This window comes from Planococcus citri, chromosome 2, assembly GCF_950023065.1.
Source record: "Planococcus citri chromosome 2, ihPlaCitr1.1, whole genome shotgun sequence".
Taxonomy (NCBI): Eukaryota; Metazoa; Arthropoda; class Insecta; order Hemiptera; family Pseudococcidae; genus Planococcus; species Planococcus citri.
The window spans coordinates 50,978,865-50,998,015 of NC_088678.1; the positions used below are offsets into that span (position 1 = coordinate 50,978,865).

A 19,151-nucleotide genomic window follows, 5' to 3' on the forward strand; every position below is an offset into this window, starting at 1 on the left:
TTTACAAGAATCCATAATCTGTATTCTGGATGGATTGTCAGTTCAATTCTGATAAAGTGAAATCTAAAATTCATTCCCATAATCTACTATCCCAATAGATTATGGATTTTCAATAATCTGGATTTAATCTGTTTACAATCTGGTAAAAAGAACATCCAGATTTTCAAAAACTGATTTTATATTTTAAAAAAAAAACAAAAAAAACAGGATTTTGACAATCCATTATCCAGATTATACATTAGAATCTGTGTAAAAAAACATACGTACTTTTTGTATCCTTTATCAAGTTCGTATCTCTCCGTACGTCGACTGATCTACGCTGCTCATTTTAGTCCAGGAAAAATAACATTCCATAGGGAAAATTGAGGTAGCAAGCTGAATTTTGGTATACTGGTTCATTTTTGTGTGCTGAACACGAATCCGATGAGTCCCCGCGCGTCCCTGGTGAGCGTTCTCCCCTATTGTGGATCTAAGCCCCCCAAAATCAGTTTTTTGCGATTTTCTCCGCCGCATTGCATTTTAGCGAAAATATGTGAATAGGTAAAATAATCTACGTCAAATTCCCGATCTAGTGATATATCAACTTTCCTTCTACCCCCAAGGGGGGTGGAGCTAGGACCGTTCAAATGAGAGGGGGTTTCTAAAATGCTATTGACGCTGGGGAGGGGTGAAATTTCCCCCGACAGCGTTCGGGTTGATACTAGCATGGAAGGTGGGTACCATCGAGAAACTTCCACTTGAAAAATTTCAGATCCCCACCCCTTCCCCTTTTTGGGGGACCCCCCCTTTTCTGAAATTTCAATAACACTTTTCTCAGCTCCATTTCAACCGATTTTGAAAATTTTTCTGGAAGTTATGTATAACCTTAGTAGGTATCCCCAAAAAAATTTTAACCCCCTCCCCCCATATTTACCCCTCAAAATGACGTTTTTTTCATTTTTTATGCCTATTAACAGTCAAGATTACGAGGTACAATTTTGGAAACACGTTTTTGGATGTATTTTCGGCCTCCAAACATCATATACTTTTTTTTTAGAAATTTTTGCTTTGGTGCGCCGTGGTGAAAAATTGGAAGAATGTGTTTTGGGGGGTAGGGGGTGAAATGGGAATTTTGAGAAAAATAACTATTAATGAGTAGGGTATCGTTTTCATATGATTCGATACCGCTGAGCACGAATATGACCTCAGATTTTCTGCTACACTCACCTACCCCTCTCCAGAGCCCCTCAGCCCCCCCTCAATTTTCACGATTTTCGAAATATAGTTATTTTGATGACATTGGTGTCGTTTTCATATGATTCGATACCGCTGAGCACGAATATGACCTCAGATTTTCTGCTACACTCACCTACCCCTCTCCAGAGCCCCTCAGCCCCCCTCAATTTTCACGATTTTCGAAATATAGTTATTTTGATGACATTGGTGTCGTTTTCATATGATTCGATACCGCTGAGCACGAATATGACCTCAGATTTTCTGCTACACTCACCTACCCCTCTCCAGAGCCCCTCAGCCTCCCTCAATTTTCACGATTTTCGAAATAAAAGTTATTTTGATGATGTTGGTTTCATTGCTATGGGAAAATTACATAATTAAGTTCATTGTTATTGTACATAAAATTTCTCGTAGAATAAGCTACAGCACATGGCTCCCCCTTGAGGGAGGAGGACCCTTGATTTTTTTCCACGCAGAAAACGTAACAAATCTGTATGTGTACTTGACTGTATAGGTATGCTGAGAGCATATGTGGCATAATAATTATTCATGATAACTGTAACTTGAGTATGTATGAGTATGTATTTTATAATTCAATGACTACCTACATAAAAATCACAAGAAAAAAATATGGTAACGAAATACTTATTAAAAAAAGTAAAGAATGTTAATTTATGATTCACTTAATCTATACACATACAGATTTGTTACGATTTCTGCATAGAAAAAATTCAAGGGTCCACCCCTCCGAGGGGGAGCCATGTGCTGTAGCTCATTCTACGAGAAATTTTATGTACAATGACGATGAACTTATGTAATTGTCCCATAGCAATAAAACTGAATGAGATATGACTAAAAAATCATTCAGGGGGCAGGGATCCACCAAAGGGGGAGGATAATGGTCGAGTGTGTTAATCTGTAATAGTCATAATACAAATTTATTTCATAACACATACGATCGCCCTTTTTTCACTCGTGTACCTAATGGAAATAATGATTTTATGAAGGGGGAGGGGGAGGGGGTGAACCCCAAATCAACTCATCACTGGAGAGGGGTAGGTGAGGGTAGCAGAAAATCTGAAGCCATATTCGTGATCGGCGGTATCAAATCATATGAAAACGACACCAATGTCATCAAAATAACTATATTTCGAAAATCGTGAAAATTGAGGGGGGCTGAGGGGCTTTGGAGAGGGGTAGGTGAGTGTAGCAGAAAATCTGAGGTCATATTCGTGCTCAGCGGTATCGAATCATATGAAAACGATACCCTACTCATTAATAGTTATTTTTCTCAAAATTCCCATTTCACCCCCTACCCCCCAAAACACATTCTTCCAATTTTTCACCACGGCGCACCAAAGCAAAAATTTCTAAAAAAAAAGTATATGATGTTTGGAGGCCGAAAATACATCCAAAAACGTGTTTCCAAAATTGTACCTCGTAATCTTGACTGTTAATAGGCATAAAAAATGAAAAAAACGTCATTTTGAGGGGTAAATATGGGGGGAGGGGGTTAAAATTTTTTTGGGGATACCTACTAAGGTTATACATAACTTCCAGAAAAATTTTCAAAATCGGTTGAAATGGAGCTGAGAAAAGTGTTATTGAAATTTCAGAAAAGGGGGGGTCCCCCAAAAAGGGGAAGGGGTGGGGATCTGAAATTTTTCAAGTGGAAGTTTCTCGATGGTACCCACCTTCCATGCTAGTATCAACCCGAACGCTGTCGGGGGAAATTTCACCCCTCCCCAGCGTCAATAGCATTTTAGAAACCCCCTCTCATTTGAACGGTCCTAGCTCCACCCCCCTTGGGGGTAGAAGGAAAGTTGATATATCACTAGATCGGGAATTTGACGCAGATTATTTTACCTATTCACATATTTTCGCTAAAATGCAATGCGGCGGAGAAAATCGCAAAAAACTGATTTTGGGGGGCTTAGATCCACAATAGGGGAGAACGCTCACCAGGGACGCGCGGGGACTCATCGGATTCGTGTTCAGCACACAAAAATGAACCAGTATACCAAAATTCAGCTTGCTACCTCAATTTTCCCTATGACCCCTTTTTTTGGTCTAATTTTCCTGGACTATTTCCCTTTTCTAAAATGACTCATACTTATCGATAATTAAGCATCATTTACGCAATTCACCATTCCCTTGTTGTGCAAAACAACCAATGGTAGCATATTAGCGAAAATGAAAATCATTCGAGTATCGAGTCAAATTTGATAACCTTTCGCGTTTTTCTTCCTTTCTGATTGCGGATTATTAAATTTTAACGTTTCTCGTTTACAACAACACGGTAAACAGAATTCAACACTTAGTACTTCATAAGTGATAATTTGGTCATTAAACTTGGTTCAAATATAATGAATAATTCATTTAGTCCGATATCTAATTTTATACATCATTTCCATTGTAACGAAAGGTATTTTTAATTTTTTTTTTTTTTTTTTTTAACCAACATACCTACTCGTTTGCTCATATTCGCGTCAATTTTCATTTCATTTCAAGTTGTTGGGAAAAAATTCAAACTAGAATCCATATCCGGATTAATTTTGTCAAATCATCACATTGTATGAAAAATTAAATTACTTACTTATTATTATTTTGTTCAAACATTTTTATTTGGCAAAAATACAAAACTGGAGGTCACGTATTATCTTCTCGTTGAATGAAATTCTTCTCATTGCGTGGGCGAATTGAAATCATCAGGAATATTGGTACAATTCCAATACCTACCGTTAAAAATTTCTTTTCCGTTTGTAATTTTTTTTTTTTTTTGTTACATTATTTAATTAATCCTTTTATATTAACTAAGCGTGAAAATTACCACCCTTTACTACCCTTTTTGGTCCAAATAGAGCAACTATTCGGTAGATAGGTATTCGGTTGAGTAATTTATTCGCAATTTATTAAAACGACCATTTAATTTATGCGCGTTTAACGATGATTATAAAATTTACGAAATAACATCGTTATATTAGGTACTATCGAAACGATCAAGTCTTCATGGCCTTTACTTAACCATTCGTCCATTTAATACTCGGTGAACATTAATTAAAAAATTACTACTGCTCGACGAATTTTAAAATTTTTTCGCAGAATTTAAATCCGAAGGGGAAATACGTACGTCTGCCTATGTTGAACTAGAAAAACCTCTCTGTTTGAATACGAATAGTTTAATCGTAACAGGTTTTATGATGCGTTTAATATGTACAAATGATTCGCATTTACAAGCTTGATAATTAATTTTTTCGATTCGTTAGTTTTCATGTATGTTGTTTTTATTTTAGCGGATATAAGTGGTAGCAGCAAATTTTGTTTTTTGAACGAGTTGAATAAAGCGGCGTTCACATTGTCGAGTATACCTACTCAAGTTACTTGAATTTTAGGCGAGTTTTACTCATGCTAGGATTTTTCCGAGCATTTCAAGACTTCAAGTTGAATTTGGGTAAAAATTGAAATAAAATTTATAGCCAACAGTTGGAAAAATTCATTTTTATTGATTTTTACAAAAAAAAAGTAATTACTAGTCACGATTATAGTCTTTTGATTGGTCAACTATTTTATATTTACAACTGCCGTAGTGTAAGAAGTACCTAAAATGCAAGTAAATTAATTCAAGTATCTTGACAATGTGAACACCGCTTAAACTACTTTCGTTTTCATTTTAATGAGTGGTCATTCAGAGTGTAGTTTTTATCGTTTTGATTTATGGTGATTATTGAAATTGAAAATGAAAATTTTAATGTTATTTCAAAATAGTTTGAGATTTTTTTTAAAATAAAAAAATCATTTTGATAGGTAGCCTGTTTTCCCCCTCATAATCATGTTGATCCAAGTTCAGAATAATTTTTTTGTTTACTGATCTTCAATTCAGAGAATTTATTAGGTAAATAGGTTCTGTAAATATGACCACAAATCCAGGAAAATATTAAAAATTCAGAAATTTTATTTTTTTAAGTAAAAAAATAATTTTGATATCTAGCCCGTTTTTCCCCCTCATAATCATGCTGATCTAAGTCCAGAATTTTTTTGTTTACTGATCTTTAATTCATAGAGTGTATTAGGTAAATAGGTTCTGTAAATATGACCACAAATCCAGGAAAGTATTAAAAACTCAGAATTTTTTCAACACGTCATCGAAAAAATTTTCTCATTTTCTCATATGGAAGGTCACTAGTGTATAAAAAACAGCCACGAATTGAATATTTTGTTTTTTGATAGTAGTTTTTTAAAAAGTAATTATTATTTAACAAAATGTATTCAATGTTTATTTGCCTTATCTTCGTAACTACGAGTGGCAGATAATGAGAGGATGACATTTTACTTTAATCGTAAGTAGGTAGGTAGATAGGTATAGTGATTCTTGAGATAATTGAAACCACTCAATTTGCAGTATATCAATTAAGTACACTTAGATTAATATCAATTTCTAGAGCAATAATTTTCCCAAAATTGCAAAAAAGTATTACTTACTTGCAGGAGATTACAATGTATCGAAGTTTTATTTTTCATTATTTGTTTACTTAGTTCAACACAAGTACGTACTTATGAATGAGTTGTTTGAAAAGAAATACCTGCAGGGTTATAAAATTTCCAACTACATAAAAGAGACATTTTGAATTACTCCAGCTCATTTTATGATCGGAAAAAATGTTCCGAAATCACATAGAATAATTTTTATGACGTTATGAGGATGATACCTTCGTTCATAAAAAGGAGGTATATCTATCTACCTACTTACTGACATGTGAAATGTTCGATTACGTAGGTACAAATAAAAATAATGAAATACACAATACAGCTACGTAAAAATCATCTCTCGAAAATATTTACTTCATGATTTTTATTTCGAAACCGCGTACATGTATTTTTATCATACGTTTTACGTATTAAGTACCTATATGTTATAATTGAGTTCTCATGTATACATATTTAACCGCAATACCGCAAATACTCAACGTATTGTAGTCTTTTATCTGACTAACCTGATACGATTTCATTTTCTAGGGTCCAACATGGCCTTCAATATTACCATTGGCTGGCAAATGGATTCCCATGGATGAACGGGGCAAATTTTTATCCAATATGATGGGTAGGTAATGTGGATATATCATTCTACCTAATTTAGATAATATGCCTTTCTTGCATTTTGAGGAAGTTAGAGAAAAGAGTGAAAAATATAAGTAGTGAAGTTTGAGCCAATATCGATAAATCTTTAGAAGTGAAAAATAAAAATAAAATGTTGGCCATTTTTCTTCAATTTTAAGTTTTTGGAATTAAAAATACATGTTTAAATTTCAAGTAACTTGCAAGCTTTTTTTAGTTCCAAAAACTTTAAAATTTAAGAAAATTGAACTTTTTTGATTTGAAAAATATTCTCAAAGTTTCAAAATTCGACAAAATTGTAAAGTTTTTATAATTTCCTAAAAAGTTGCGAACATTTTAAAATTGCATTTTTGATTTTTTGTAGGTTATGAATTTTCTTAAATTTACCTAAATAAATCATCAAAATTTTAGAATTGAAAAATCTGCAGTTATTGAAAACATTTTTTTTGGTTGTAAACTAAAAAGAAAAATGCAACTGACTCTTCATAGAGAATGAAAAGTATTATAAAATGAAGAACTTTGAACTTTTTGGATTCTTTTAAATTGTAGAAGTTGTAAATTTCAAAGCATTTGCGAATTTTTGTTTTGTTTTAAATTGGAGATACCTAAACATAGGTACTAAAACCAAATGAAAGTAAAACGTGAGTTTTTTTTTGGGATTTAAAAAATATTTTTTGTATTTTAGAGTTGAAAAATTGCAAGCTTTTTGTATTTTAAAATTTAAAAAAAACTGTAAAATGTTTCTCAAAATTATATTATTTATTGATTTTTTTCCAATTTAAAAATTAGGAAAATATGATTTTTCGAAGTTTTAAAAAATTGTGTGAACTGTTTGCTCTTTAAAGTTTTTTTTTTCAAATTAGTGTTTCAAATTTAAAAAAAAAAACCTATGAACTTTTAAAAATGTACAAGTACATAATTATGTATTTTCATTTTATTTTATTTTTTCAGGTTCAACTTTAGGAGCCGGTTTTACATTACCTATATGCGGCTACATAATCGACACTTTCAGCTGGGAATACGTATTCTACATAACTGGCTTATTGGGCTTCATTTGGAGCGTATTATGGTTCCTGGTAGTTTTCGAGACACCAGCCGAGCACCCTCGTATTACACCCGAAGAGCGATGGTATATCGAATCAAGGCTCGGTCTCAAGTCTTCCAAAAGCCCTAACAATAATCACAACAACGAAGAAAAACAAGTAGCCCAAGGACTGATTGTAAATCCGGGCGATGAATCTTGTCTTAGCGATAATGAACAAAAATCTTCAGACGAATGTCGCAACTATTCCACTTTCGCTCGTAATGGCGAAGTCAACAATGGCAATTCAGATGGTAAAGCTACATCTCGAGATAAATCCTCGACAGGATCGATTGCTGACACGAATGGCGATACGTTTAAAAAATCAACTTCAAATGTTACCGATAAAAGCTTAGTGGCTGCTTCAAATAATTCAAATAGCGATATAAATACCACCAAAAAAGTTAGTATTGTTTGCATCGTCGTCATTCGATTATACCTACGCTATAGTTGAAAATCGCGATGGGTTTGTCGAGTTGCGCTTCACAGTCGTATACTCGGCACGCAAATAGTTATTATTTTAAGGGGTAAATAATCAACTTAATTTTCAGTATTATCTACTTTTTATCCCTTCCATGAACAGCAGAGCGGTCATGCGAGAGCTCCTTGGTTACATATCATCTCATCTATTCCAGTTTGGGCGTTTGTCCTTACTCATGGAGCTAGTGTGTTCGGATATAACACGATTACAAATCAGTTACCCACTTTCATGGATCATATTTTAAATTATGAAATTAAAGAAGTAAGATAGAGTTTTGTTATTACTTACTTCATTGTTCTGTCGCATGATCCTAGTCACCTACTTGTAATAATCTGAAAATATTTTAATTTTGATTCAATTTTTTCAGAATGGAATTTTATCGAGCTTTCCTTATATTGGAAAATATATTGCGGCTTTGATCGGTGGAACTGTAGCCGATAAGTTATTAAGGTCTTCCAGGTTTACGAAGAATTTTGTTCGTAAACTTTTAACCACTATAGGTGGGTACAGTATGACAATGATAAAATTAAAAAGCAAAAATTACCTAGGAGTATTTATGTGATATTTGTATTTTAGCATAACTTACGATAACATTACTCTTGAAGAGCATATAATTTTTTTTTTCAAAAACTAGTTTTGGTTTTAAATCCACACCCCCCGCTTCCCCGCCAAAAAATCTTGAATTTCTGAGCATGATGTATTCAAATTTACGTTCCCTTCTATATCAACGAAATCTTAACCACATCAGCTGTGTAAGTTGGTTTGCCTACGCTTGAATTTTAGGAGAAAAGTTGTACATTTTTAGAATTATTATTTTGATATTTTTTTCAAAGCAAAAAAAGCACTTGGTGGGCATGATAAGTTTTGTTTAGACTTTGAGACGAGCCTGTCCAATATCTTTCTCGCTCCTCCTCCCCCCCTTAGAGGAAATAATCACGACTTCCGCTTTCACATCATTCTCTGCAATTCAGCATTTCCAAAACTGTGATTTTTGATAAAAATTGAGTTTGAAGAAGAAAGTTTAAAAAGTGTAGTGAAATTTGAAATGATCTTTTCTTCGTTTTATAAATTAATGATTTTCAAAACACGCATGTTAAGTAGGTAAGCTATTAATTTATTCAACATTTTGCTAAAAATTGTTTTTAATAAGATTTTTTTAAAAAAATAACATTGGGGCCAATTTTTCAACCCGGATTCGTTTTTTAGAGCTTGCACTTTTCCTTGTTTTTCAAAATTTTGATAAATAATTGAAGATGATTTTTTTTTAAATTTCACCAGTGGTCTTATGTTAAATAAAACTTTTTTTTTGAAAAATTTTCATCGCTTTTCTTAATTTTGAAAAATTGCTTATTTACCTTACATTTTATTTGATCATTTTCATGGTTATGTTAATTTCTAATATTATTCAATCATTCATGTTTTCATGACGTTTAATTAATTAACAAAGAGTTCAATTGTTTGCATGTCATTTTTCAACAAGTTTTCACGATGTTTTGCGCCAATTTTTGATCATTTCTGCTTAATTTCATTGAAATTTTATCTGCATTCGGTAGTTTTAGATGATTTCAACGCCAATTTTATAGTTTTTTCATTTTTAAAAATTTTTTATGTATTATTTTGATGAAATTCGAACAACTTTTCTGATATTCTGAATAAGTATTTTTTGCAAGAATTTTGTTAAATTTTGTTATCTTGGTCAACTTTTAGTAATTCTTATTCATTTTCCCGGCATTTCAACAAATTTTTCCAAAATTTTACTGAACTTTATGAATTTTTAATCACTGATAAGTACGTCTGTTTCACAATTGTTGCAATGCTTTATACAATTTTGACGAATTTCATTCATTTTTGGTGATATTTGATTACTTAATTTTTGGTAATTTTGCAAAATCTAGACGACGTTTGCGAGATTTTGTTTTAATTTAAAGATAATTTAGTAGCAAACTTTTGTTGTTTTATTTTTTTATAAATGTTTTTAAATCATTTAATATTTTTTACGTAACGTTTCAAGTGATGTTTTCCAAGTTTTACTCAATTTTATCAACTTTTGATACTTTTTTGTGCTTTTGAGGAAGGTTTTACTGTTTCCATGACAAATTATTTGATTGATCTGTAGTTTACTTACAAATTTTTGGATTTTTTCCTACTCTCTCCTCAATTAAAAAAAAATTTCAATTTAAAATTTGTTCATAAATTTTTCCTTCTAATATTTTTACTTTTTTTTTCTCATCACATCGATGTTCTGTTTCCTAGTTCGTTTATGAATTTAAATTATTTATTACCTTTTACTTTTGACTTTCTTGGCATAATAATGTAAAATTAATGAATGATTTTCCTTTGCAGGTGTTTTCATACCAGGATGTTTAATGTTATTCCAAATTTTCGTTGGAAGTGATAAAACATTCTCAATTTTTGTTTTTACCGCAGCACTGACTGCAAATGGTGTTGTAGTTGGAGGATATTTAGGCAATTCTCTTGATATAGCTCCTAGTTTCTCAGGTACCCGTATTTATTCATCAAATAATGATACAATGAAAAATTTGAATTAGAATTTAAAAAAATAATTATAATTTATTTTTATTATTTCAGGTACTGTGTTCGGTTTGGGAAACATGTTCTCCGGTTTGAGCGGAGCTGTATCAGCACTTTTGGTTGGATATTTGACTGATCACAACGTAATTATTATTCACTCCTTTATATTTTTATACTTATAGCCTATTCCGTGCGTGTAGTTAGACAACTTACCTACACCTACTTAATTTTTTTTTGATTTCAGCAAGTTTATGGCCAATGGCAAAAAGTATTCCTCATCGTTGCCATAACTTACATATGTGGAGCATTGATCTTCTTAATATTCGGTTCGACCGAAGTACAACCTTGGAATTACTCTTCCGAACAACAAAAAAAGAAAAACGAGGTGAAAAAGACTAATAATAACGAATTACAATTATTAGAAAAGTATACTAATAATTCATCATCGTAGCGCACATTTTTTATAAATAATGTTTGAAGCTCAATACTCTCATTTACCTACACATTCCTTCCTACTATACCATAATATACTTACCATATTTTTCAAAACGTCAACTTTCATTGTTATTATCTACCGTTTTTTATACTTTTTTTCTCGCGACATCACGATGTAAATTTTTGTAAATACTTATTTGGGGAATTTTAATAATACCTACCTACTTATACCTTCATAATACGTCGATGAGTGTACCATACGAGTTAATGTGAATGAGATTTTTTTGTTACTATATTTAATAAATTCTTCAGTTACGAATGTTTTTTAAAAAAACACGTTGTAATCCAATTTTTTACGAATAGGTGTACACGATGCAATTTATTCTGATTTCTACACGCTACACATTATTACGCAAATTTACGGTAGTTTGATTCTTCAGCTGATGATGATGATAAGCCTTTGCCTATTTTTGAATTATGGTAGTCACTTTTGTAGACTTTGATACGAAAATTTCAGCTTACTTCGCTTTCGTACGCTTTTAGAGAAATCACTTTTTGGAAATTACGATCGTATTCATTTTGTTTAGGTATTTTTGCAGCATTATTAGATGAATTTTTTGAAAATGTACTTATGCAGTCGAATGATTTTTTAGGACTTTTTGTCTCTTTGTTTTTGAATCCAAATAATGCTCAGCAATTACAGCAAAGCTTCTGTAGTCTTTTTATAAATAGGTAGTTCATTAAAATGTTAACTAAATTCAGTGATCAATTGGAAATAATTTAATTGATTAGAAAGTTTTTGATGGTGGCACATTACTTACTTACTTCTTTATATGATGTATAACATTTTTTTTTTTTGAAAATTATACGCCAAAGTTTGTACATTTTGAAAAACGAGAAAAAAACACGTTACGATTTCGTGCTCTTTGTAAAAAAATTTTAAAAAATTGCCAGAAATATTGTACGGATTTTTAAAATAATTTTACAAAATTCATCACCAAGAATTTATTTTAAAGCTTCAATAATAAGCAATAATTTTCCAAAAATTAAAAAAATCAAAAAATATTTACCTTATTTTTAATTTAAAAAAAAAGTTTTTGATATTAATTTACATTTTATTACCTTAAAGTGGGTATAATTTCATCAGCAATCAATAACACATGCATATTTCTCTATTTTTCATTTCATGACCAAATTAAAATTAAAATTTTTTATTGATTCGTATTCAACTAGAAAGAAATTGACTCATGAATGGTATCATTTTTTCACGTTGTGCAGCAGTTTCACTGTAAAATTCTCATTTCCATAGAAATTTCAAAACAAAAAAAAATCTCGTAGATATCTGTCGCGGTTATAAATTTGATAAACGAAAGACTTTTCTCACGATGTTGCTATCGACTTTCACCCCTAACCAAATACAACACCAAGATCATCTTCTAGATGTTATAATCTCAAACAAATTAGCCAATAAAGAAACACCCGACGATTCCATAGACACAGATGACATTACCGATATACTCGAAGACTATCAATCGAAATTAACTCATGTTAGCGTGAAACCAACGAAGAGAATTAATTGGAGAAAAGAACCTAACATCAAGCCTCACATGAATCGAGCTTTTACGCTGAGACAACAGTATATTTTACAGAAACAAATATTCCGTAGGCCTTCCGGTAGTTCAATATAAATAGTTCATTGGTTCATTAAACATACATGTATTTTAATTTAAATTTCCAAGGTCACTGGAAAACTTTTACTTTACCACGTTGCATTGATTGCTTTTAATATTCACAGCTTGGCTGAACATTTCTCTTGTACGCAGTAAGTAAATTTTATTTCGTAGAAGTATTTTATTAAGTAGGTAATGTAGGTAGGCTATACTATACTTACTTTGTAGTTTGGTATTTGTTATTGATGGAATATCGATTACTTTACTTGTGTAGGAAGTAAGTCAAGGTAGTATAGTTGAAGTTGTAAACAAAATTCAGTCTTTTTTTGGTTTTTATAATCGAATAGATTGGTTAGTTGATGACTTAGGTTGGCGTAGCTTTTCTAATTTTCTATTAAAAGCCCTCACTGTACAATACTCGTAGGTAGGTACGTAGGTGGATCTAATTACGTCTGAGAAGTTTCACTCAAAACTTTCATTTTCAATTTCTATCAAGCTGAAAATCTCTATCACAAAAATAGGTAGGCTAATCAAAAATGATCAGGGGTTTGCAACATCATTTTGGTGCTTCATCGAATTAAAAATGAAATTATTGGATTGTTTTACTCGATGTATCAATGATGTTCCTCTTTTTTAAATCCTCAATTTCTATTTTTTTGTTTTTTGTTTGGAAGGGGAGGGAGGAACGAAGATGATTAAAACTAGAGAATTTAATAAAATTACGACTTTTTTTGAAGCTGACGTAAAAAAGGTGAAGTAAATTTAGGAATTTCTGAAACAAAAAAAGTAAAAACGAAATAAATGTACCTGGATAATAAAATGAAAAAAATATTTATTTATTCCATGGAATTTTGAAAGTGATGCCAACATGTTGCAGATTGTAAAATCGAAATTGCCCAAAGAAGGTACTCTCAACTTGTTATTTATTGTCTCATCTCACGTGTCAAAATATTGTCCACGTGTTTACAATATGTTTGCCACGTGTTTTGAACGTGATGAGGCTTTGTTTTTTTTTTCAAGCGATGAACTTTGGTCGATGGAGTGTTTTTAGTGGTATTTCAATAAAAAGTCATGCCATATGGCATCAGTGGCGTAGCCAGGATTTTCTCAAGGAGGGGGCAAAACCAGATTTTTAGGCATGAAAAATCGAAATGAGGGGTAACTTTCTGGAAATCTATTGTGATGTGTGGTGATTTCACGAAAATGAAGGTAAATTACTGCTCGAGCGAAGCGAGAGCGATAATTTTTAGAAAAAATGGGTCCGAACGACGAAAAAACGTCCATTTTTGCATGTTTTCTTTCAAATTTTCACTCGCAAGGGGGGGGGCATGGCACCCTTCGCCCCCCCTTGGCTACGCCACTGTATAGCATCAGAACATCTAATGATTTCTTCAGAACTTCTTTCGGAAACCGACTATTAAGTGAATATAAATCAAAAAATGACGTCACATTCTCAAAATTAATTTTTTTGTAGATATCTGGACTTTGAATATTAGATCCATCACGTACATACACAGATTTTTTTAAAATAATAAAATACCTAGGTAGTGAAAGGTAATAATTTCGAAAAAATAATTGTTTTGATGTCTTGTTCTTGTCATTAAGTATTATTTCAAGTTTTATTTTCACAACAGTCATCAATGTGTTCACATTTACCACAAAAAAATCACACAAGCTTCCTGAAAAATTAAAACACGTTTGTTGTCTTCATCTTTAGATAGAATTTTGATAAAAATGAAAATAAATTTCCCAATTAGGTACAAATATTGAGGTAAGCTCGCTTTTCGCACCCACAGCTAGGCAGTAGGCACCTATAGTGAAAGCCTACGTTATGAAAATTGAATCGTTAGCTTTTACGTGGGTTCAAGTTAATCTCGGATATTTCCTCCTTTTCTCAAATAAGTTTGTATATTTTTTGGGTGTTAGGTTTCGAACGAATCGTTAAAATGCAATTCCTTTTTTGAATTCACTTCTGAATTCGCCTGAAAGCAGATTTGGTATTCTGCTTTCTATTTTTTTTATTTGAAAACGTTTAAACTGTTTCTGTTCGACGATAGTTTGATATTTCTACATATACGTTTATTTTGAAATTGGTTCTAGCTTTTATGAAGCTTCATGCATTTATAAAAATATCGATTTAAAAAACGGTCAAGTGGATATCGCTCAAATCTCCATTACTTTCTCAGTGTAAATATCAAATTTATTCGGGAAATGTTTTCTAGACATTGCAAAAAGTTCCTGTAAATTTATTCAGTTCATTACAAAAGTTTATAAAATTGTTTTAACATATTAATACTTATAATGGAAATAAGGTACCTAAACGATTTCCGCAGCCTCGGGCTATATCTTTCAGTTGATGATGTGAGAGTCTTCCATTACTTTTCAGTAGAAGAACAAACCAGACTGCGAATTATTGGACAATCGTTTCTTCCTTAAATGTAAAATTCGTTCGGAATTAATTAATCTTGAATTTGAGGTTGAGTGGGGGGAGGGGGGAGCCAGGGAAACACAAAAAATCATAAGTTGGACACGTCAAATTTTAAAAAATAGGGAAATTTTTTTTACATTTTGTGAAATACAGAAACCACTAATTTGACCTCTTGCATTTTGAGTTTCCATTTTTGACTGAGGAGGAAGGAGGGAGGGAAGGGGAGAGGGAGAAGGGTAGAAAGATGGAAATCTGTCTCCAGAAATCAAATTAAAGATGATAGATTCAAAATTTCAGATTTCTGACGATTTTTGCTCAATTGGGTAAAATTTTTATTTTTCTTACTTTCTCAGACCAAACGATTAGAAAAATTTTATTTAGGAAAGGTATTTTGATACCTGAAATTTCAACTGAAGGAGGCATTTTTGCATGAATGCTCTCCAATTTTTTACTGATCAATTCTAAAACATTTCAATTTTTAAACAAAACGTTGAATTTTGAAGGTACATATACATAGATTCAATTTTATTTCTTCAACATGACATAGTCTCACAAATCCATTGACAATTCATTTTTGAGGTTATCTTTGCACCTGACCATCAAAATACGCACCTACTTATTTTTCTGACAGAATTAAACACAGATTCTCGAGCATTAAGTTATGTAACATTATTTTTTTGAAAATTTCGAATAAATTCTTGTATGTATCTGCTAGGCTGCTACCTGTTTATTGTACCTAATCAAATGAAATTTATTTACAGATGGAAAGTGACTTAGACGAAGAAACTGGAATATTACAAGCGACTCGAAAACGAAGCTCACTCTCATCAGTCCTCCGTTCTTACGGCACCGAAGACGAATGGGACACCTCAAGCTACCTGAGTGGCCCAGACTCAGCCAACAAACTACGAAAAAAACGCCACCGAAGAACCACTCGCCCCGAGACAGAATCCGAATCTATCGATTCGTCTGCTCGTAAAAAACACCTTAGATTCGATACTCAAAGCCACGAGATATCTACTCTAAAACCTCTTATGGGCGATCAGCATCACGACAGTGACACTCTCAGTGTCAGTAGCGATTACGCCGAGAGGGATAGGCCTAAAAGACGACTAGAGGAACAAGCGGTAGTACACATAGAAGAGGTTAAACTAAGGAAACCTCGTAGCGAACGAGACAATAACGAAGATTACTTGTTGAGTATTAAAAAAAGAGCTTCGTATAAGGAAGCGATTGAAAACGGAAGTCATTCAGATTATAGCTACGATTCCGAGAATAAAACTCGTTCGCCGTCGATGAGGCAGCACGGCGAACGAAAAATTAAAAATCGATCTGATTCTAATGAAAGCGAGCAAACGACCAGTCGAATAAAGAAAGATACACGTAAACGAAACAATCAAGAAGAACAAATTTCACCCAGCGAAACGAGTAATGAGAAAAAAACACGTAAGAGTAGGCATAAAAATCGGAAAACTCGCGAAGACGAAGAATACAATACGGATGAAAATGAGAATACCGTCGACGACGACGATTACCCAGTTACCAAAAGCAATAAACGCGAAGCTTATTCAAAAAAACTAAAGTCGCCCACTTCGCAGCAATCAACCAGCACCGAAAGCGATAGCGACAATAATACCCAAAATGGCTCGAGAAAAAAATCCAGAAAATTTCACATTATCGACGCAGCGTCGTCTCATCTGCGACATGTGTCGAGTAAGTTATACCCTAAAAGCACAAAAAAAGAAGAAAAATCGCTCAAAAATGATCCTCAATCGAGTACTAGCTCGAATCAAAATACAAGTCTAGATCTAAGCCCGACCAAAGGTGACGATGATACGAAACCAGAAAGAAAATTCAATCTGCCGTTATCATCTGAGCCTGAGTCAACAATCAAACATACTTCGAGTTCTCCTTCATAAGGAATTCTCTATCTATAGGTACCTTAAGTCAATCCAATATATTAACATTCCAATCCTTTGAAACGTGTGTTCCTCTTCAATATAAATGTAGAATTTTAATCAATTGTTATATAATACTCGTATTTTATTTCCATTTGAGCTAAATTGTCAAGTACCTACCTAAGTACCTCGTGCATCGTACAACGTACCTATCTACCGAGGATGTGTTCTGAATTCATCCAAGTAGGTACTTATGTTAATTTAATTCGTAAATTTATTGCTCATTATGATTTATGACATTTTTATTTTGATACGATAGTAAATGTTACTATGAATAATATCTACCTACCCGAAAAATCATTATATTTTTTTATCCACCGTTTATAAATTCCAATATTTTGCATTTATTTAAACAGTAAGCAAGTTATAATTAGGAAATTGTAGATATTTTACCATCGTTTGGAGTTTATTACTTAATTACCTATATGCGTACAGCTGTTGTGCATTTTATACGGATTTTTGTTGTAACTTTACTTACATATCAATATTTTTTTATGTTATTTTCCTTCAGATGGGCCAGTAAAAAAAATATAATTATATGCCTGCTTAAACTTTAATATCAGCAAAATGAAAAGTTGATAGTAACAAGACATTCCTCATTAAAAAACGAAGATTTAAATCCATCTACTGTCAGATGTCCCGATTTCGGACACCATGCCCTAATTTTGGATACCTACTTACCTACCTTTTTGTACAATTAATAAAGTAGACACTGAAAACAGAAAAAAAATGAAATCTGAAACACATTTTTTAGAAGAAAATGGTTTACTTGGGGCAAATTTTTAATTTTTTTTTATATCTAGGTACTGAACTTGTTTTAAAAATAATTTCCGAAATTAAAGCATGACCTCCAAAGTTGGGATATTTGGCATTATCTAGGCTTCTATAAGGCTTTAAGTTATTAGATTGCATTTATTATACGATTGTGACTGCAATCATTCGTTTCATATTTTGAAATACCTAAATACTTCAAAGAAAATGTGAAAAATTTGGGTTCTCGAGATGGTTTTTATTAAAGGGAAATAGTTACTTTGAAATTTGGGGTTTTTAAAATGAAGAATAAGTGAAGTTCAAAAAATAACAATCAAACTTTGTAGGTACGTAATAATTTCCAAAAAAAAAAAAAAAAAAAAATGCAGTATCTAAATTCAAGTTTTTTTTACAAGGAAATAATCTATGTTTAAAAGGAAATTTGAATGATCCCTATAAGAATGCTTTTCTTCCTACTGGAATCAGAATTGACTCTTGAAACGTGATTGTAGTTGAACTGTGAGCAGAAATAACGGATTTTTGGAACAGTAACTGACCCTGTGGTCAATTTATGTAATTTTGGACCATCTTTGGAGAATTAAAATCAAAACCCTGTATTCAGAATCCAGATATCTACCTACTTCAATTTTTGATCGAGTAAATGCTTCTTTCTTGTGAGCTGCTTAGGTATTATCTATTTGGGTATTTCAGCTTTATTAAATTAAATGAGTGAAATAGCCTTCTAGATTTAGCTCGCTTCAAGCTAACTTGAAGCATTCCCCAAAAAATAATTTTCAACAAGCCATTTAAACAATATTTTTTCAGATTTTTAATTTTTTTTTTCAATTTTAATATGTATTTACTTAGCTTTTTTGACTAGCCACTTGACGAAAAATTCTAAAGCTAAATAACTTTTCTTGAAATTTTACTAGCATCTTGAAATTCTTGGGGTTGTTTAATTAGAAACTTATGTTCTATCTACTCGTATTTTTACGTATCAACCTATGCAAACGTATGGGAAGAGAAAGGACGTGTACAGTACACGAATGCTTATTTTATTACGGGTAATTTTTCCTCTTTTTTTTTGTACTTTTTAATCAATTATTAATTTTTTTTGTAGTTTTACTATTGAAATTTTGTTGATCTTTTGTTATCATAATTATAAGGTTGTTACAGTTGTGCTCTTTGGATGGTTAATCTACCGTACCTACATATTTTACCTATTTCTCAATAAATTTTTCATTTCTAAAATGCAAGTGTACTTACTCATTTAATTTAAGTAGGTAAACAAGTTGAATTAATACGAAAAAAAATCAACACAATGAATTACACGCAGTTTATAGGTACATATTTTCAAATTGATTTTACATAGATAGGAACTGAATCTAGGTTATACCTTTGCACATTCGATCATGATTGGTAGTCTTTTCGAATACGTAGGAACTCACTAAAATGAACACGAGTCTTACACTCATATTTTTTGATTTAA

General features: G+C 32.0%; 1 protein-coding gene across 2 annotated transcripts in view; it reads left to right on the top strand.

Moving 5' to 3' along the window:
• The window catches only part of LOC135836362 (uncharacterized), a 36,075-nt gene extending 17,162 nt beyond the window's left edge, over positions 1-18,913 (top strand). Inside the window, exons 5-12 of one of the 2 annotated variants that reach the window (XM_065351151.1) lie at positions 6,229-6,313; positions 7,279-7,811; positions 7,992-8,150; positions 8,257-8,389; positions 10,233-10,388; positions 10,479-10,564; positions 10,666-10,806; positions 15,716-18,913. In XM_065351151.1, the coding sequence (XP_065207223.1) occupies positions 6,229-6,313; positions 7,279-7,811; positions 7,992-8,150; positions 8,257-8,389; positions 10,233-10,388; positions 10,479-10,564; positions 10,666-10,806; positions 15,716-16,873 (2,451 nt within the window). In that variant the 3' untranslated portion in view covers positions 16,874-18,913. The remainder of the gene's footprint in view (positions 1-6,228; positions 6,314-7,278; positions 7,812-7,991; positions 8,151-8,256; positions 8,390-10,232; positions 10,389-10,478; positions 10,565-10,665; positions 10,807-15,715) is intronic. The other variant, XM_065351152.1, reaches the window with a different exon arrangement.
• Positions 18,914-19,151: the final 238 nt, after the last annotated feature.